This window comes from Octopus sinensis, linkage group LG9, assembly GCF_006345805.1.
Source record: "Octopus sinensis linkage group LG9, ASM634580v1, whole genome shotgun sequence".
NCBI lineage: Eukaryota > Metazoa > Mollusca > Cephalopoda > Octopoda > Octopodidae > Octopus > Octopus sinensis.
Window position 1 is genome coordinate 74,591,906 of NC_043005.1, and position 21,763 is coordinate 74,613,668.

A 21,763-nucleotide genomic window follows, 5' to 3' on the forward strand; every position below is an offset into this window, starting at 1 on the left:
TTGGATTAACTATATATATATATATATATATATATATATATATATACATATATATCATCATCATCATCATCATTTAGCGTCCGCTTTCCATGCTAGCATGGGTTGGACAGGTCAACTGGGGTCTGTGAAGCTGGAAGGCTTCGTCAGGCCCAGTCAGATCTGGCAGTGTTTCTACGGCTGGATGCCCTTCCTAACGCCAACCACTCCGCGAGTGTAGTGGGTGTTTTTTACGTGCCACCTGCACAGGTGCCAGACAGAGCTGGCGAACGGCCACGAACGGATGGTGCTTTTATGTGTCACCGGCACGGGGCCAGGCGATGCTGGCAACGGAACACGAACGGATGGTGCTTTTACGTGCCACCGACACGGGGCCAGACAGAGCTGGCAAACAGCCACGAACGGACGGTGCTTTTACGTGTCAGGGTTGGCCAAAAGTCACCTTAGAGTAAATCAAAATTCCATAGATACTTAATATTCAATTTTTATTTATTCATTCCAATTATGAATATTTAATTATTGAATATTGTGAGTTAAAATCACCATTTGTTTTTCAACATTTGTCTATTTATTAGCAAAGTTTCATATAAAATAATTTTTTGTTTTAATCTTGGAATTAAATGGACTTTGATTTACACTCAGGTGACTTTTGGCCAACTCTGTATGAGTACACACACACACACACACACACATATATATATATATATATATATATATACACACACACACATATATATATATATACACACACACACATAAAAGTTATGGCTGGACATAGAGTGACCATTGGTTTCACACCCATAAAACACTTAGTAGTAGAGGCAACTCATAAGACTTGGCCATTTTGAGTTGCGTATGCTGCTAAGTGCTTTATAGGTGCAAAAGTAATGGTCACTCTATGACTGACCATAACTTTTAACTTCTTAAAAATATATTACTGCACTAATGCTTTAGGATGTGCTTCTTTTTGGATATATGAACAACTGACAATATACATATATATATATATATATATATATATATATATAGTTCATAAAAAATCATATATCAGAAAGACGTACATGTAGTGTAGACTCTATATATATGTGCATTTTAATGTAGCAGGAACCAACTAGCCTTCAGCCACTGTTTGTATCCCATTGTGCCACTACTCTGACTGGTTGGTATTGGCACAATTTGTCTCTTACTCTGTTGTGCCAACTAACTGCGGATAGCTAATCAGAGACTTTAGATAGCATCATGTGAAGAACCTTTTCTGAACCCTATCTCAAGCCTATTACTTTCTATAAAAACCCAACTTATTCCTCAATACACGTCTTTCAGTTCCAGACCATTTTAGGTCTAGCCACTGACCACACAAAACACAACCAGTTCCAGTGACAACACCACAGCAGCCATGTTGAGACTTACCAGCTTCGTCCAGCAACATTATGGCAGTCTCCTTCTTCATCGCCACTATCATGTTTTCAACATCGTCAACATCATTTCTCTACATACACAGCTCAGCAAGCAACACACCCGGGTTTCAACACTTCACCATTTGTGACTTACTTCACCATGGATCAACAACAAATATACAACCTGCATGAACTCCTGTATCAAGTGACCCAGGCAGCAGTATCACAGCCACGACTTCTCATATGACATGTACCTGCAACCAGCTCAGCATCATGACCGCGACTTCTTGATACAGTATTTCAACTACCACGTACAACTGACTACAAACTGGTATTCTCATTCTTGTGTCTATGAACTTCTCACTTCAATGGCTATAGACTCTTTCAGTCCTCTTCCTCCAACTCTTCTACTGAGGTATAACCTATCAACATCTGCCCATGAGCGCATATTTTCTTGATATTTTTTTTCTCTAACTTCAAGATCTCTTCCTCTGTCTTTTCCATGAAGTACAATCTGTCATTGCTATAGTTACTTAACACACACACACATATACTTTATTCTCATGACGCCCTGTCTATTATTCTGTATACATGATGCACACACAGACACACATTATTACATCAATAAATCTTTTCTTAATCATTCTATGTGATCTCCTTTTTCTCTCTAGCAAATAATTGTACCATTCAAATTAAATATTTGAATAGTACAAATATTTAATTGTACCATTAAATATTTGGTACAATTAAATATTAAATTGTAACAAATAAATATTTGGTACAATATTTCTTGTACCAAATATGTACAATAAATACTGTATTTATACAATATTTATTGTATAAATATATATATTTATACAAACTCACCGTGTGATGTACTAAAGAGCTATTCTCATCACCTCGCATAACATGGTCCTCACACACACTCTAAAGAATAGGCGAGTAATTATTACAAAAAAAAATTTGTATCTTGGACATAAAGTTACCCAAGGTTTTGCATCCACAAAGCAAACCCTTGTGGACAGCTCATCAGACTCAATATAAATACCCTGTATATTTATTTAAAGTCTGACAAGCTGTCCACAAGGCTTTGCTTTGTGGATGCAAAACCCTGGGTAACTATGTCCAAGATATACAATTTTTGTTGTAATATATATATGCAAAGACAGATGTCACAGAAATAAATAGACAGGCCCTCATCATACCATTTTTATTGATATGGACATTACATGGTGCTTCAAACTTGTTAATGTGTTATTATTTTCCATTTCCAATTAATGTATAGAATGGTTCAGCAAAAGAGACCAACAGAATAAATAACAAGCTTAAAATGAGCACAGGGATCAAATTATTCAACTAAACCCTTCAATGAGGTACCCCAGTATGACTACAGTCCAAAGACTGAAACAAATAAGAGATAAAAGATGCATCATTTGGTATTAAGCTTTAGGGGTTAAGTAAAACACTTTCTTGAACTTGAAATAAAGAGAATATAAAACATACTTACCAACTTTCACATCCACTTTTCTCCAAGGTACCAATTGGATAGGCTCGTTGATCATTTCCTCTGTAGCAAGGACAGTCTCCTCTATGGACACAAGATGATGTTGACGTATCCCAAAGTGTGCCTTTAATAAAATAAGACAAATATTCATATAATATATGCAGGTATATATGTATTCTTTTACTTGTTTCAGTCATAAGACTGTGGCAATGTTGCAGCACTGCTTTGAAGAATTTTAGTCAAACACGTCAACTACAGGACCTTTTTTTTAAAGCTAAGGAGAGATAAACAAACGAACACCAGTTGTCAAGCAGTGGTGAGGAGCAAACACAGAGACACAAACACACACACATATATATATATGTATATAACTAAACAACTTGGAGTCAACAAAGAGGCATACAGTCGGACACTTATTCAGTTATCTATTCACACACTACAGATGCCCCAATGCAAACCTGACAGTACATATAATACTACTACTGGATAGCACCAGGACAAGCTTTATGCTGTAATCAACTACATTATTAACAGCTGTAGAAACATTGCCAGATCAGATTGGAACCTAGTACAGCTGCTGGCTCTCCAGACCTGAAACAAACCGTCCAACCCATACCAGCATGGAAAACAGACGTTAAATGATGACAATGATGATGATGATATACATACAATAGGCTTCTTTCAGTTTTGGTCAGCCTGTGGATATAGAAGAAGGCACTTGCCCAAGGTTCCCCACAGTGGGATTGAACTTAGAACCAAGTTGGAAAGCGAACTTCTTACCGCACAGCCATGCCTGTGCCTATATATATGTATGTGTGAATAAAAGTTAAGTTTATTGAGCCATAAGTGCAGTAATGAAATATGCTTAGTGGGTGCAAACCTAGGTTCAATTTGGTAGATGAAAGCTGTATGGATGCCAGTCAAATATATGTATGTGTGTCTGTCTATGAGAGAGAGAGAGGGTGTGTGTGTGTGTGTACATGCCTTTGTGCTTGTCCTCATATCTCTTGACAACCAATCTCGGTTTGTTTACAGGTCTGTCTCTGTAACTTAGTGGTTTGCTAGAAGACTGATAAAACAAGTAGCAGACATTATTAGAATAAGTGCTGAGATCAATTTGTTTGACTAAAGTGTTCAAAGTGTGGCTCCAGCATGGCCACAGTCCAATGGATGAAACAAGAAGTAATTTCTCTAGTTACCATCAATTATACTTTATAAAATGACTTTAGCTAAAGTGCCATAGTCTTAGTAAAGTACTGCAACATTCTGCAGCAATAAAATTCTGTTGGGATTTTTTTTTTTTTTTAACCACTGTCCTTTGTTAATCAAAAAAACCTATTTGTTAAAATCACCTTCTTTGCAGAAACAGCCATCAACACAAAATTCTTCACATTCTGCTTCAAAGCCTTCACTACCACAAGACTGACGACAGTTCTTACTGCATTCTTTGAAAACCATGTTCTTTGGACAGGCATGAGGAGCTGAAATAAGAAATACAAAATACTGTAGATTTAAAAAATTTTAATTAAATTAATGCTTTAATCAATAGATTTCTTTATGTAAATATTTAACAACTATCTCTTTCCTGGTTAAGATTTGAAAACCCAAACAATTTATTCCTTCATTAGCACAAAGATACAATCGGTGCTTATAGCAAGGAAACAATCTTATACTTCACCCTTTCTGGCATTGTACAATCTGCAATGAAAACCCGAAAAGTTCCTACAATTGTGAGGCCTCAATCTTTTACAATCAGTCCTGATAACCCCTACTTACATAAATAACATTGCAAACAGCGCATTCCAAAGATTAGTCTTTCTCATAAAGTCAGAATTAATTTCAGCTCTATTCTGTTTTTGACCCCTACAAGGTTCAGATAAAATTCCCACTGAATTATTGCACCCACATTTGCAATGATGCCAGCTCCCCACTCAAAACACCCAAACTGCTGACCCACAGACATGTTCTTGTCTCCCCTTCAACAACGACTTCTCTCCTTCAGATCTATGAAGCTGCACACCACCTCAACTCATATCTATCAAATACATCCATCTTTCTTCCTTTCATTATCTCTTACTCTGCTTTAGTTTATATCCTGCCTCTGCTTCAGTTCCTGGTCCCACTCCTGGTTTCACTCCTGCTCCCACTCCCAGTCCCACTCCTGTTCTCACTCTGCTTCAGTTCCAAATTGAAGCCAGTTCATTAATACTACTAATAATTTAGGGAAAGATACGAACATCACAACTTCCCACCACTCTCTAATATGGTTTATTAAATGAACCAAGAAGGAAGGCTTTATGTGGTTGATCAACCAATTAGAAATAGCAAGCAAATCCCCCTCAAATCACCTGTTTTAAAACAAAGGATGCTGCTGTCCATATTTTCAGGCAATGTACTATATTGGGATCAAGGTGGTATGGTCACAGCTGAGAAGGTGGCAAGCTGGCAGAATCGTTAGCACGCCGGGCGAAATGCGTAGCCATATTTCGTCTGCCATTACGTTCTGAGTTCAAATTCCACCAAGGTTGACTTTGCCTTTCATCCTTTCGGAGTCGATAAATTAAGTACCAGTTATGCACTGGGGTCGATGTAATCAACTTAATCCATTTGTCTGTCATTGTTTGTCCCCTTTGTGTTTAGCCCCTTGTGGGTAGTAAAGAAATAGTTATGGTCACAGCTGTGATTCCAATGGTTGTAAGTCTATACTCAATCAGAGCTACCTAGGGCTGTAAACTAAACAAGGTATTTCAATAAAAATTACTCACGGCAAAATGTATTTGATCTCCATTTCATGATTTTACCATGATGACTACAAGCTCTAGCATACTGCGTGGCTACCTCACATCGCTTATGGCTGCATTCTTGAAGACTATTCTTCAGCAAACAAGTGCACATTTCACGACTGCACATTGCAATATATTCATCAGGTGGAACGGTACTATGACATTTTTTGAAAACCACGTAGTCAAGACTAAAAACCGAACAAAAGGCTTCAACGTTGTCTGCCTGTTATGAAAAATATTAGGAAACAAAAATTACAGAATTTAAATATAATCATCATCAAAAAATGCATTCATCATCATCATCATCGTTTAACATCCGCTTTCCATGCTAGCATGGGTTGGACGATTTGACTGAGGTCTGGTGAACCAGATGGCTGCACCAGGCTCCATTATTATTCAAAAAGGTGAAAATATTTACTCTTCACCTTTTACTTGTTTCGGTCATTAGACTGCAGTCATGCTGGAGCACTGCTTTGAAAAATTTTTAGTTAAATGAATTTTTTTATGGCTTAATCAGAGGATGATAAGGTTTCTGAGATTTATGGGGAAGAAGGAAGCAAGATCTCCTCATAATGAAGACTTGGTGAAACGTTTGCATCATGATGAGTTCTGCTAAAGGCACACCTGCCCATAACTCAACTGAACACAGAGTTCAATATTTGAGCAATCTAAGGTGGCAAGCTAGCAGAGTCATTAGCATGTTGGGCAAAATGCTCAGCAGCATTTCATCTGTCCTTACATTCTGAGTTCAAATTCTGCCACGGTCAACTTTGCCTTTCATCCTTTCAGGGTCAATAAAATGAGTACAATCAATGTATATAACTTTATCATCATCATCATCATCATCATCGTTTAACGTCCGATTTCCATGCTAGCATGGGTTGGATGGTTCAACTGGGGTCTGGGAAGCCAGAAGGCTGCGCCAGGCCCAGTCTGATCTGGCAGTATTTCTACAACTGGATGCCCTTCCTAATGCCAACCACTCCATGAGTGTAGTGGGTGCTTTTTACGTGCCACCTGCACGTAAAATAAACTTATTTATTTAATTAACTTATTTATGTCCTCCCCTGACATTGCTGGTCTTGTGCTAAAATTTGAAATGAATATTTGGGGAATCTGCTCATGAAAAGGCTGCTTTTATTAGTGAGGTATGTGAAATAGCTTGGCCAAGATCAAAGCTTGGTCTGAGCTTCAGATGTTCAATTTGCTGGGAACATATCAACAATGTTACATCACCAGTAATTTTTACACATACAAACTATTAAATGTGAAAACCTAAAAATGATTGCTGATAAAACTTACTGCTTTTGAAAACTTATTCCGCAGTCTGACACAAGGATGGACTGAATCTTCTTTCACAGCTGGAATTGTTCGTTGTTCCATTGGGTCAAGCCAGACATTGCTGAAATCTGCTTTAGTGGCAACTGGCTTCCTTACATAGTTTACAAATTCGTTGGTTTTATTTCCATCAAATTGGCCACATAAACCACACAGTTTACCCAACATTTGTGGCGGAGCAAAGGCATAAACACTGCTTAGTCCATCATATAATATTATAAGATCTGGGGAAAATAAACAATTAATCAGTTAGTTATTTAATTAAAAACAGAAATTACTGAAATAAATCAAATATATATATATAACATTATAGGGAGAGTTTACGAAAAAAAACAAAAGACGAAGACAGGTAGTGTACAAAACAAACAGATGTATTAGTATAACGCTCAGGAATAGAAAAAGTCCTTTACGTTTCGAGCCTACGCTCTTCTACAGAAAGAGACACAGAAAACAAGGAGAGAAAGAAGGAGAGAAAAAAATGTGTGTAGTGGCTAACGATCTATCATGGCATCTGTATATAACATTATACATCAGTAAACAATGAACTAATGTAGAAGACACAACATAGTCCCTTCAACTGGTAGAAATAGCAGCTAAACCTCATTTAGAAGTTACATGGCAAAATAGTTTAAGATGTGTACTGTCAATTTACAGATAATGAGAAATGCAAACCAATTATAGATGTTAAGTTATAGTCTTAGATATAATACTTCATTCTACATTTACATTGTATCACCTTATTACCAGGTTTCGTTAGTGAACTTTCTTGGAGAAAATCACCTGATCATTTATATATATAAGAATATTAATGGATATTCCAAAAAGAACAGTAACATAGTGTAAACATTATAAACCAGATATAGTTGTATGGGACAAGTATCAAAAGTTGTGTGCCATTGTAGAAAATCAGTCGCCCAGAAAATGTGAACTTCTTAAAAAACTGAGGGAAGGAGAACATTTATAGAGAACTGATGAGAAGTCTAAAGCTCATATATCCAGGCTATAGATCTTAATTTGTTCCAGTTGTCCTAGATGCAGTGAACTAATGTTATATTGCAATCATGAAGACCCAGAAACTGAAGTAGAGGGACCCAAAATAGATTAAATTAGAAAATAATATCTATTTCCTAAATAACAGTGTAAACAAATAACTATGTAAATTATAATACAGGAATATAGATGGAATAAAAAAGTTACTAAACAGGATGGTGATGTAAGTATAAGCTTGAATGGCAGTTATAATACAAATAATGTAATATAATAATATTAATTTCAAATTTTGGCACAAGGCCAGCAATTTCACAAGAGTAGATAAGTCAATTACAACCCCAGGGTTCAACTAGTTCTGATTTTATCAACTCCAAAATGATAAAAAACAAAGTCAGCCTCAGCAGAATTGGAACACAGAATGTAACAAGTCAGAAGAAATGCTACGAAGCTTTTTGTCCAGCATGCTAACAATTTTTCCAGCTCACTGCCTTAAGTAAAGTTGACCATGGCAAAATTTGAACTCAGAACGTAAAGCCAAAATATGTGCCACAAAGCATAATAATGATTTTTACCAGCTTGCTGCCTTCATGTAATATAATACTATTGCAATAATGATATTCTGCCATGTGATATGATAATATTGCAATAATAATATTTTGCCAACTTGTTGCCTTCATGTAATATAGTAATATTGCAATACAAACGATGTAATAACTTTCTACACAAAATTAAGCCTGAAATGGGATTATAATGTTTGTGATATTTCGAGGGGGCAATACAATGTAGATTGCTAAGATAACTACGATGTGATATGATAGTGTTGAAGTGATAAAATGGTGTTGAATGAGAGGATAAGCTTAATGAGAAGTTAATGTTGAATGAGAAAATAGTGTTGAATGAGAAGATATTGTTGAATAAGAAGATAGTGTTGAATAAGAAGATAGTGTTGAATAAGAAGATAGTGTTGTATGAGAAGATAGTGTTGAATAAGAAGATAATGTTGAATGAATGTGTTAATATTTCGTTTTTGGATTTGGTTTGCAAGATTTTTTATATGAGTTCGTGTGTTGAAGTATATTCTGTTGTGTTTGGGGAGAGTCATTTTCTTTTTGTGCCTTATAATGTAACACACTCACCGGTAAAATTTCCTTCTTATTTTTATTTTCCTAAATAGTCAAGACTATTGAAAAGGTTGCAAGATGCAACGAAAATTTTAGGAAAATAAAAATAAGAAAAATGTGGAAATTTTACCGGTGAGTGTGTTACATTATAAGGCTCAAAAAGAAAATGACTCTCCCCAGACACAACAGAATGTGTTAATGTTATCATACTAAAAGACAATAAAATACATATGATACTGTCAGTGATATCATGATATAGAGATTTAAAATGAAAAATATGATAAAACAAAAGTAAAAAATATACTGAATAAGATAACTGGGGAAAGATATATACAAGTCAGGGTTATATATTGGGCACAATTCTATCTAATATTTTCCTGCCAAATGAAAGATTCATATGATACTAACCATCGATTCCTTTCACAACTGTATAGTTGGCAATTTCACTAAGTTCCAAATCTCCGACTTGATGTGGAAGTGAGATGATTGAGCCATTGCTGTAAACTTTACCGTCCGGTCGCACACTGATCATTGTGTCAAAATTAGTAATCTATAACAAGCAAACAATTTAATTAACCAGGTGAGAGAATTTATGAACAAACATTTTCTTCATTATTATGTCTTGGGAGGGTCATTGTGTCAATAATAACACATGCACAATATCACTTCTTCATTGTTAGTGGATTGGTTAAAAATCTAACCAACTAACTGATTGATCGTTTGTTTAATGTGCTGATGAAACAATCAATAGGTTGATTGTTAGTCAATGTTCTTCCATCACTGGTCATGACCTCAGTGACTTCTCTGATTTTCTTTATTACATAAAGTATAAGCATATACTGGCACCAGCCTACATATTGTGTATGCTGTTTGTGGTTAGTTAATTACAATGTCAGTAATGAAAAGTTTTGATCATGACTATATGGTTAAGAGAGAGTAAGAGAGTAAGAGAGATCAAAATAGAGAGAGAGAGAGAGAGAGAGAAAGAAAGAAAGAGAGAGAAAGAGAGCAAGAGAAAGCAAGAGAACAAGAGAGAGAGAGCAAGAGAAATAGAAAGAGCAAGAGAGAGTGAGAGAGTAAGAGAGAGCAAAAGAGCGAAAGAGAGCAAGAGAGAAAGAAAGAGAGCAAGAGAGAAAGAAAGAGAGTGAGAGAGAGCAAGAGAGAGAGAACAAGAGAGAGAGAGAGCAAGAGAAAGAGAGCAAGAGAAAGCAAGAGCAAGAGAAAGAGAGCAAGAGAAAGCAAGAGCAAGAGAAGAGAAAGAGAGCAAGAGAAAGCAAGAGCAAAAGAGCGAGAGAGAGCAAGAGAAAGAGAATGCAAAAGATAGAGAGAAATAGAGCAAAAGAGAGAGAGAGAAAGAGAGTAAGAGAGTGAGCGAGCACAAAAGGGAGGGCAAGAAAGAGCAAGAGAGAGAGAGAGCAATAAAGAGAGAAAGAGAGCAAGAGAGTGAGAGAGAGCAAAAGAGAGAGCAAGAGAGATAGAGAAAGCAAGAGAAAGAAAGAGAGAGAGTAAGAGAGAGAGAGAAAGCAAAAGAGCAAGAGAAAGCAAAAGAACGAGAGAGAGAGAGAGAGAGAGCAAGAGAAAGAGAAAGAGAGCAAGAGAAAGTGAGAGCAGGAGAGAGAGAGAGAGAGCAAGAGAAAGAAAGAAAGATAGAGAGAAAGAGAGAGCAAAAGAGACAGAGAGAGAGAGAATATAAAGACTCACTTTCAGTTCAACATGGCAATGTCGACCTGGTTCACAGTTGTATGTATGATTGATGTGTACCCGAAAACTTGGCTCAGAATTTTGACATTCTTGGAAAAGCGTGTAAGTTCCTTTACCAGGGAAATAGTAGTATACATTATCGAAAGTGACAATATGTCGATCACCCCAGGAGGTACACATAGAGTAACCTTCAGCATCAAATATTGATTCAACTGCAATAGGAAAATATTTTTAGCAATATCAAATTAAATAAACTGTGGCTTTTTTCATATTTTATAATTAATTATTGTAGGGAGTGAGATTTTTATACTATTTTTGGACCCTACTGGACTGGGATAAAAAATATAACTGATTGTTATGATGCTCTGTTTGATGTATTGAAAGAGTTCTTCAGCATGTGTTTGTAGATTTCTGATGCATTGCATAACAGGAGCTTCTTGAACACTGTTTTGAAGTACATTATGTATATGTGTGTGTGTGTGTGTAATCGCGTGTGGACATGAGGGTGTGTGTATATGGATATATGCTGTGCTTGAGAAGACTCGGAAAGCTCAAGTGTGACCATAACCTTGTGGCCTATGCCAGGAGTGTAACCAGCCCACTTATGCGTACCTTTCTTTCACTGGACACTAAACTCTGCTTGCGAATACCTGTTGAGACAAGTGAAATCGAAATCAAATTCGATGTCTGGCATCTGTGCTAGTGGAACGCTAAGATTACCATACAAGTGTGATCGTTGCCAGAGCACGTAAAAAGCACCATTTGATTGTGATCATTACCTGCGTCACCTTACTGGCACTTGTGCTGGTAGCACATGAAAAAGCATTCAAGTGAGGTCATTGCCAGTGCTGCTGGACTGGCTCCTGTGCAGGTGGCACATAAAAAGCACCATTTGAGCATTGCCATTGCCAGTACTGCCTGACTGGCCCTCAGATACTTTCCACTTAAAATGAGATGCAAAGGAGCCATGTCAACATAGGCGGAGGATGTCACTGATTGTGTCAGACACAGCATAAACCAAAGTTCAAAAGGATCAGCTCTACAGTGAAAACTATAAAGAAGCAACAGGAGTACATAATAACCAAGAAAGGTTGATGGACTCAAAACTTGAAGAAACAAATCTATTCCAAGAATGTACCATGGATCACTGGGACTGACAGTAATGTCATGGTGCTTGGTTCAGGCCAAGCCTCTGTGAAGATAGGAAATGGATCAGGGTTATATGAGCATCTTGGACAGTCTTGCTCAGAAATGGGCTGAAAGGAAACTATCCCTAATACATTGGGTAGAGGTGACAGACAAATATATGACCCCCCACCATTATTTATTACTGATTGTCATTTCTTGCCCAGTTCTTTTCATTTTATCAGATGAGTCCTTTCCATTTCTACTACTACTACTACTACTACTACTAAGTAGTAGTAGTAGTAGTAGGAGGAGGAGGAGGAGGAGGAGAGGCGACGCAGCAGCAGCAGAAGGAGTTTAGAAATTTGAGACTTACATTCACCAGGCTTGGCTTTTGATGTTTGGTTTTGCAACATTATGTTATCTGAAAGAAATTTCAAAAAGATACATAATTAAAGTTATGAAATATATATGTATACGTTTATGTATTTGTTTTGCAAGATTCCTGATATGAAACCATGTGTTGAAACAAATATTGTTATATTTCAAGATGACCATTTTTTTTCCTCCTTGTCAAATAAGCACACGCACAATATTCTTCATTTCAGATTTATTACATTTATATGTATATATATATATATATATATATATATATATATATATATATATGTATGGAGTGGTTGGTGTTTTTCTACCTGGCCAGCTCTTGTCAACCATCCTACCTATGCATGCCTGGAAGATGGACATTAAACAATGATGATGATGATGATGTGAGCCAAACAGAACAGATCCTATATATATATATATATATATATATATATATATAACAGGAAGGTTTACGAAAATAAACAAAAGACGAAGGCAGGTGGAGTACAAACAAATAAATGTATTAGTATGGTGCTCAGGAATAGAAATAGAACAAGTCTTTTACGTTTCAAGCCTACGCTCTTCAACAGAAAGATACACAGAAAAAAACAAGGAGAGAAACAAGGAGAGAAAAAAAATGCATGTAGGAGCTAACGATCTATCATACATATGATACATACATGTGACAGTGTGTATGTGTCTTTTATATCTTTTACTTGTTTCAGTTATCAGACTGTGGCCATGCTGGGGCACAGCCTTGAAAGTTAGTCAAATGAAACAACCCTAATACTTATTTCTTAAAGCCTGGTCAAACCAATATGCTAGTTGTCAAATGGTGGGGTGACAAAGACAGACACGAAGGAACACACACTCACAAAGGCGTCTTCCAGTTTCTGTCTATCAAATCCACTCACAAGGATTTGGTCAGCCTGAGGTTATAGTAGAAGGCACTTGCCCAAGGTGCCACAAAGAGGTTCTGAACCCAGAAGAATGTGGTTGAGAAGCAAACTTCTTGCCACACATATATATTTATTGAGGTGATGGAGGTTTCCCTGATTTTTTAATTTGCTTCATATTTTCATATTCAATATATTATTACTACTCTAATATTCAAAAACTAAATATTACTGAATTTTGGAAAGCTACCTAAGAAAAATAACTGATGATTGTTTTTCACACTGCTGATGTTTTTCAAAGTTATACACACACACACACACACACACACACACATACACACACAGACACACACAAACACACATAGAGAGGGAGAGAAAGAGAGACATATATATAAATATATATATATATAATCCTCATCATCATCATCGTTTAACGTCTGCTTTCCATGCTAGCATGGGTTGGACGATTTGACTGAGGTCTGGCGAACCAGATAGCTGCACCAGTCTCCAATCTTGATCTGGCAGAGTTTCTACAGCTGGGTGCTCTTCCTAACGCCAACCACTCCGAGAGTGTAGTGGGTGATATATATATATATATATATATAGAATATAGATATACACACACACGCACAGTCATATATACATATATATATATATATATACACGCACATACACACATCTGTGTGTGCGTGTATACATGTACATGTGTGATTGTGTGAGCATGAAATCTATACAATAAAAGTTACAGTGATATTAAAATTTATTAAAGATATCTGATACTTAATACAAAGAGAAAACATTAAAGGAAAAACTAAAGTACAGATATATAAATCTCACTCAGATATTTAATATAGCTATTTACATACATATATATACACACACACATATTTCTTGTTTCAGATTATTATATCATAATACTGATATCATAATACTGATTTTTATTTTATTTCAATATTAATTTCTTCCTAATCCATGCTTACAATGACAAGAAAGTCAAGATTAATTAAGTTCTAAAAACAAAGATTTATTTGAACAATACCAACACTGGTTTGGACAAATAAAACGACCTTAACACAGTTAATCACCCTGCTAGAAATAGAAGCTAAATCTCCCTCAAAAAAGATTACAATACATCGGATAATGTAATCCCTGGATACACTCTTTTACTTGTTTCAGTCATTTGACTGTGGCTATGCTGGAGCACTGCCTTTAGTCAAGCAAATCGACTCCAGGACTTATTCTTTGTAAGCCTAGTACTTATTCTATTGATCTCTTTTGCCGAACTGCTAAGTTAAAGGGATATAAACACACCAGCATCGGTTGTCAAGTGATGTTGGGGAAACAAACACAGACACACAAACACACACACTCACACACACACACACATATATATACACATATATATATATATATATATATATATATATATATACAACAGGCTTCTTTCAGTTTCTGTCTACCAAATCCACTCACAAGGCTTTGGTCAGCCTGAGGCTATAGTAGTAGACACTTGCCCAAAGTGCCACGCAGTGGGACTGAACCCAGAACCATGTGGTTCATAAGCAAGCTACTTACCATACAGCCACTCCTGCTGAAAAAATAAGGAGAAATATCTTTGACCATAAGTCAGCTAGACCAGAACTGGCCAAGGAGATAAAACAACCATAGAACTAACAAAGGCCACACTATATAGTTACACAGCCTGCGAAAAACAGAAAGCAAATCTTCAACAACACAAACTCTACAAGAAGAACATTGAAGATTATATAGTCTTTTATACACTAAATCTGAATAAAATGTGCTATGTTCATGGTAGATACGGCTGCTCTGTCAGAAGCGATGTGAAGCTTAACAACATCAACAGTTTTACATGGCAGTGGTGGTGGTGATGATGATGATGATGATGGAGTGTGGTGAATTAAATGAACATAAACTGTTTTATTGACCATAAGAATAACATCCACAAGATTTGAAATTAAACGGGCATACTGAATAATTATTTTTCATAGAGGGACACAGTGTCAAATGTTAGGGAACAGAAAAGTCAATTATATGAACTTCTCACTACAAGACAAATGCTTTATTTTATTAAGCCCCAGAAGGCTAAAACCCAAAGTTTGCCTCAACACAATTTGCAATCAGAATATAAAGAGTGGAACATGTACTACAAGGCTATCAGTTCATTGACCTGCCTGCCATGTGTTATAACAAAGGAAGATACATGATTTGATTCCTGATTTTAAATTTATTTCTATAATTATGAAATCAGTAGATGCTTCTTAAATTCTGTTAGATTTTTGAAAACTATCTTTAATCAACTAATTGGTTTCAAACAATTTTTAAAAATATAGTTTCCACTGTTTACGTCTCCATATAATTTCTCAAAAACATAAAACTGATTAAAAACTTAGCATTAAAAACAATATTCTCTTTCAAATTTGATCCAAGACCACAAAAGTAAATGTTTAAGTGCTTATTTATATATACACACACACATATATATAAGGCGGGGGATCAGAATTAAAAACATAAACAGGTAAAACAACAAAAGTCAAAAGAACATACACAGTGAATATATTAGATTGATGTTCAGAGAAAGTTGTTTAGGATGGAAAAAAGAAGAGATGTAACATTTCGAGCATGGCTCTTTGTCAGGAACAGGAAAGAAGAAAAAGTCCAGAGAGAAGCAGTTATACTTACTGATAGCACAGGTAGCTCCAGTGAAACCAGGTGGGCAAGTACATTGGTTTGGTGCGAAACATGTACCACCATTTAAGCATGGCACATCACAGACAGCTAGAGAGTGAAAAAGACAAAAAAATCATTAATTTTTTTCTTCATTCATGCATGCATGCATGCCTAGAAACATACATACATACATACAGGTGTTCCTCTTTCATTTGCCATATACCTAACGATCACTGTGACAGTGACTGTGCTTTACCAGTAAGCTACCAGGTGTAAACCATTTGTTTTATTATCCATTTACATATATATTGGACCAACAGCCTGATTACTAACTTCCACTTTGAAGAGTATGCATTTGCAATCCAGGAACAGGAAATATCAACCTGATGTACAAAAGGGATAGAGATGCAGGAAAAGCCATAAAATGTGACAACCGATACAGACTTTGTGGAGTTCACACTGAAGATATCACCACACACAACAGATATCTCATACCAAACCTGCACTGGTCCCATGAATAGACACCACAAAAATAACCACCAAAAAGTCATACCAATCTTAACCCCTTCAACAACACTAACACACAGTCATCACACATGTCAAAAACCCAATATCATACCCCATTCACCATAAGCTAGAATCCTCGAGCTCACTACAAATGCTACATCTCACTATTACTGAGAATCTTATCTTGCAAATACATAATCCCAAGATTAGCAAAGACTCCATTACTAAGACAGGCCTTCATCTCAAAGGTTAGAAACCTACTTCTAAATCTCAACAACTACTAAATCCAACTACTAAATCTCTACAAAATGCTGATGGAACCTACAATAGTATTCTGCTTCTCTCACTGCCCAAACAGGTATCTAAGGCCACAGCTAAAATAATGACCATCAGATTGATTTGGCATGAAGCCACACCCTAACATATTTCAACCTTTGGTCCACAAACGTATAGTCACCTCTTTCAACCCTTTCTGTCACTACTGCAGTTTCTGCTTTTCCTTGGAGCTGGATAGTCTTAAGTAACCACTAGCCAGACATTCTTAACTCACTCAACTTCTTTCATGTATCCTTCAACAAGGTTCCACTTATGACTGGTCCTTTCTATCCAGAGCAATGGTCTAATGGTCTGTGGAATTACTTCTCTGCCCATGTTTATCCTGTAGCTATCAACTTGCAGCTATTCAAGAGGAACATTAATTTTGCAGTTGAAGAAGACCTGCAAAGATCATGGGCACAAGCCCTCCCTTTAGACCAGAGTGATAAAGAAAAAGACTCATATCTTATCTATTGTTTTTTTTTTATACAGATGGCATTTGAGTTAACTGTTCTTTGAATCATATTTCCACACACTAACTGATGCACGATTTCAAACAACTACTAAACCCTTTAGCATTTAACCAGCCATATCTGGCCAAAATATTCTACTTGTTTTACATTCAAACTGGCCAGATTTTGCCTTTCACACCTGCCCTACAAAGTCATTCTAAAAAGATACAGTCACATCATCGAAATCACAAAGCTACAAGATAATGCATGATAAATTCAAAACAATATGAATAAATAAGTATTACATTTGATAAAGTAATCTGAATGCAAAAGGGTTAATGAGTCTTTCATCCCTACTTTCACAATTGCATTGAAGACTATACTTCCCTGATGAGGTTAGACTAGAACGGAAATATGTCCAGAGTTATATCTTGTGCCTACTGGTAAATGATGTGATAATATTAATCAATAACTGCATAATTATGTTTACTTATGTGAAGTATATTTGCCACTTAAATGTGGCTAACCACTAAGGGTGGATGCTACTGTAGCTTGTAGCTCCAGGAGAACATCTCCAGCTGGCTATTGACACACTTTATGTGCCCTATCAGTATTTGCAAAAGGAAGCCATCCTTCCCATCGTCGACCTGACGTGATACGTATGGATCCAGGTTTCTGGGTATTTACCCGTCGTCAGCGCACGACAATCACCGGTCTTTGATGCGAAGGGGTCCCAATGCAAATACATATATCCTTTTTCCAGTGACGAAAAGTCACTGATCTCGAAAAAGTGTAAACAAGCAATAATAAATCTCTGAACAAGGTATAAACAGTAGCTGCACAACAATGTGAAGTATATTTGCCAAGACTGATAGGGCACAGAAAGTGTATCAATAGCCAGCTGGAGAAGATGTCCTCCTGGGGCTACAAGCTATAGTAGCATCCACCCTTACGGGTTAGCCACATTTAAGTGGCAAATATACTTCACAATGTCGTGCAGCTACTGCTTATACCTCGCTCAGAGATTTATTATTGCTGGTTTACATTTTTTCAATATCAGTGACTTTTTGTCACTGGAAAAAGGATATATATTTGCAAAGGGAACCTACTTTTCATCGAAACTCATGATTATCACATGCTGATGACGAGTCAATATCCAGAAACTCGAGTCCGTGTGTATGATAGGTTGAAGACAGAAAGGATGGCTGCCCTTTGCAAATACTGATAGGACACAGAAAGTGTGTCAATAGCCAGCTGGAGAAGATGTTCTGGGGCTACAAGCTACAGTAGCATCCACTCTAAGTGGTTAGCCACATTTAAGTGGCAAATATACTTCATATTGTCGTGCAGCTACTGTTTATATCTCGTTCCAAGATTTATTATTGTATGTTTACTTAGTTTTTAATGCACTCTACATTAGTTATGTTCATGCACACTTAACTATTGTTTAGATTAGCTTTTCAAACTATTCTATAGATCTGGAGTCAGCAGTATAAAACCCTAAGAGGCACTGAATAATCATGAGGCAATATCATCCATGTCAAGATCTACACAACTGTGTTTGCAAATAGAAACTTTGACAAGATTATTGAGCTAAAGCACTATGAAGGCCTCATCACTCTATACATTTACATCATGGTTCTAATCCATGAAGTGATGCAGTCATTTTACTTTGTATACTGCAAAGTAACCACAATTTAAAAATTAGATTTGATGGAGAGCTTGCACCAGTCAATTTGGATCCTGAATGTATGGCTTTAGCTGAATGTCAGAAGTAGATTGCCTGAAGCTTTCCTGGTATTACTACACGCATATATCTAAGCAAGCAGATGTTTGGCTGAACCTCTTAATATGTATACATGAACAGTAAGTGATGGTAGAGTTGCTGAGAATTCTGAATTTTTTATCTATATGTGTCCTTTCTGTATCTGAGCTCTGTATTTCTTAAGGAAACAAGTGACAACAAAAGCAAAGGATTTCTAAAGAATTTGGACGAATAAGAAAAGAATGTTATGTTTACAAAACTAAGATTAATTCAAGAATAACACAACAGCATTAACAACCTCATGCATATCTTTATCGGGCTTACATTTTCCTTTTCCATGCTAGTGTCACCAAATTTCTTATACTCTGAACACCAATGTACTCAAAACACCAGCATATCTTGTCCTGGTTGTGTTGATGCACTTAATGGTGCTTTATAAACTTTAAACCATAACATCCAAAATTCACAATCCTTCATCTCCACTCAAAGATTTCCACCAAATAAAAGATCGATAACCCTTTAGCATTTAAACTGATCATATCAGGCCCATATATTCTACACATTTTAAGTTCAAACTGGCCAGACTCAACCTCTCACACCTACCCTATAATGTCACTCTAAAAATATACAATCACATCATTGAAAACTTAAAGCTATGAGATAATGTATGATTCAAACTAATTAGAATAATTAAGAATAATGTTTGACTAAGTAATCTAAATGTTAAAGGGTTAAAAGTATGGGTAATTGAATCTATTAAGTCTGGAAAATAGCCATTATCAAAGAACATAACATTTAAAGAAGGATTTATCTCAATATATTTGTCTGTGACTCCACTAAGCTATTGAGAAATTAATGTGTTTTAATAATTGAAAAGTCACATATTTCAGAAAGAGTAAAAAAATACTCACGGCGTTGACAAAATTCTCCTGTAAAACCATACCGACAAGTACATTGGCCATACTGATTACAACTGCCTCCATTCATACATTCTCCACCGCAATCCTCTGAAACAGAATTTGTTAAAGATGAAAAAATTAAATCCTAAAAGACAAACTTTTGGAGTCATAAGAATCTATAAACTTCATGAGAGCATTAAATATTTCTTTTATAGAATGGCATATCTCAAACAGTTTCCAGCTTTTTCTATCCAAGGAGTGTTAAACCCAATATTTGCCTGCTATTAGTTATAACTTCTTTATCTGCTTCAAGATCTATCATTCTGAAAGAGATTTATTTAACATTCTCTCAAAGTTTATAAATCCTTATGATATCAACAACATACAATTCCCACTAGTAAGGATAAAGTTTCTAAAATGCACAGGCAAATTCAAAGAATTGCTTTAGTCAAATGGTAGAAAGTCTGTCATGTTTACAGAAATTGTGGGTTCAAACCCTATAGGCAGCCTTCAACTCTTTCTGTCCAAAGGGTTTTTAAGTCAAAATTATATGCTGTTATTTACAGCTTCATGGCATTTTGTTCATCTTTACATTCTAAGTTCAAACTCCATCAAGGTCAACTTTGCCTTTCATTTTTTCAGAGTTGATAAAATAAATGCCAGTTAAAAACTAGGGTCAATGTAATCAACTTAACCCTTCTCTGAACTTGCTGGCCTAATGCCAAAATTTCAAACCATTATCTGCTTCGAGATCCACAATTCCAAAAATGGTACTAATAAACTTTGGAGGCTTAAAAGCAAAAAACTTCCTACTTTCTTAAAGTAAACCATAACAGATATAAAAATTTTCGTTTACTTCATTAGTTCTTGCTACATTAACTTCTTCATTTATTCTCATTATGTTTTATATTGATGATCTTTGGTAATTAGAAACTTTCCAGATTCATTTCTCCTCAAACAAACTGATTTAGACACATTCAGTTTTCCTCGCAAGTAGAAATGATTCCAGCAATTAACCATTCATCAAAACCTGTACATTTGTTTCAGTTTTACTTTTCATTTAATTCTGTACATTACTTTCATTTTCCACTATTAATATCGTTAGTAATTACATTACCAACTATACTTAGAAATCTTGACACCATTGAAAGTCAGTAATAGTTGCAGAACATAGAAATAGATTCATCAACCACCCACATTTGACATTTGTAAATGGAAACTAATGGGGAAATACAGTTCTAACATGAAATCCATAGAAATATTTAAAACAATTAATTTATTTATTTATCCCCATCCTGTCTTTTGTAACATTCATTTAAATTTTAAGACAAATTCATGTCACACTCTGCTTTTCAGACACTGATTAACTAATTGGCCTTTTCTAGCCAATGCTAACAAGCTAAAAAGTTGACAGTTCATACCCTATCGATGATAGATTTATCTTTTATCTTTTACTTGTTTCAGTCACAGGACTGTGGCCATGTTGGGGCACCATCTTGATGGGTTTAATAACAGTTATTTTATTGTTGTTTTTTTTTTAAGTCTAGTACTCATTCTGTATGCCACTTTTTTGTCAAACTGCTAAGTAATGTGAATGTAAACAAACCAACATCAGCAGTCAAGTGATGAAGGGACAAACATGAATACATACTTGCATACATATGTATGTACTCACTAGGTATTGGTCAGCCTAGGGCTATAGTAGAAGACAAATACCCTAGGAGAAGTGTAGTGGAACTGAACCCAAACCCACATGTTTGCAAAGTGAGCTTCTTAGCCACAACAGCTATGCCTGTGCCTGAGTGAAATAAATGAAAATCATAATAATCCAATCTTTTCAGTTGTAAATAAAGTTATGTGGAAATGTTTGTAGGCAGTAGAAAACTCTGTAAATCAGTGGTACCCAAACTTTTGGGGGC

The 21,763-nt window shown here is 35.9% G+C and overlaps 1 protein-coding gene across 1 annotated transcript in view; it reads right to left on the reverse strand.

The window, feature by feature from the left end:
• The window catches only part of LOC115215365 (mucin-2), a 510,799-nt gene that overhangs the window by 471,152 nt on the left and 17,884 nt on the right, over nucleotides 1-21,763 (reverse strand). Inside the window, exons 6-14 of the mRNA XM_029784514.2 lie at nucleotides 19,857-19,952; nucleotides 15,919-16,014; nucleotides 12,333-12,380; nucleotides 10,832-11,043; nucleotides 9,539-9,680; nucleotides 6,984-7,243; nucleotides 5,664-5,904; nucleotides 4,251-4,379; nucleotides 2,902-3,022 (exon numbers count right to left, since the gene is read on the reverse strand). Coding sequence (XP_029640374.1) covers nucleotides 2,902-3,022; nucleotides 4,251-4,379; nucleotides 5,664-5,904; nucleotides 6,984-7,243; nucleotides 9,539-9,680; nucleotides 10,832-11,043; nucleotides 12,333-12,380; nucleotides 15,919-16,014; nucleotides 19,857-19,952 — 1,345 coding nt within the window. The remainder of the gene's footprint in view (nucleotides 1-2,901; nucleotides 3,023-4,250; nucleotides 4,380-5,663; nucleotides 5,905-6,983; nucleotides 7,244-9,538; nucleotides 9,681-10,831; nucleotides 11,044-12,332; nucleotides 12,381-15,918; nucleotides 16,015-19,856; nucleotides 19,953-21,763) is intronic.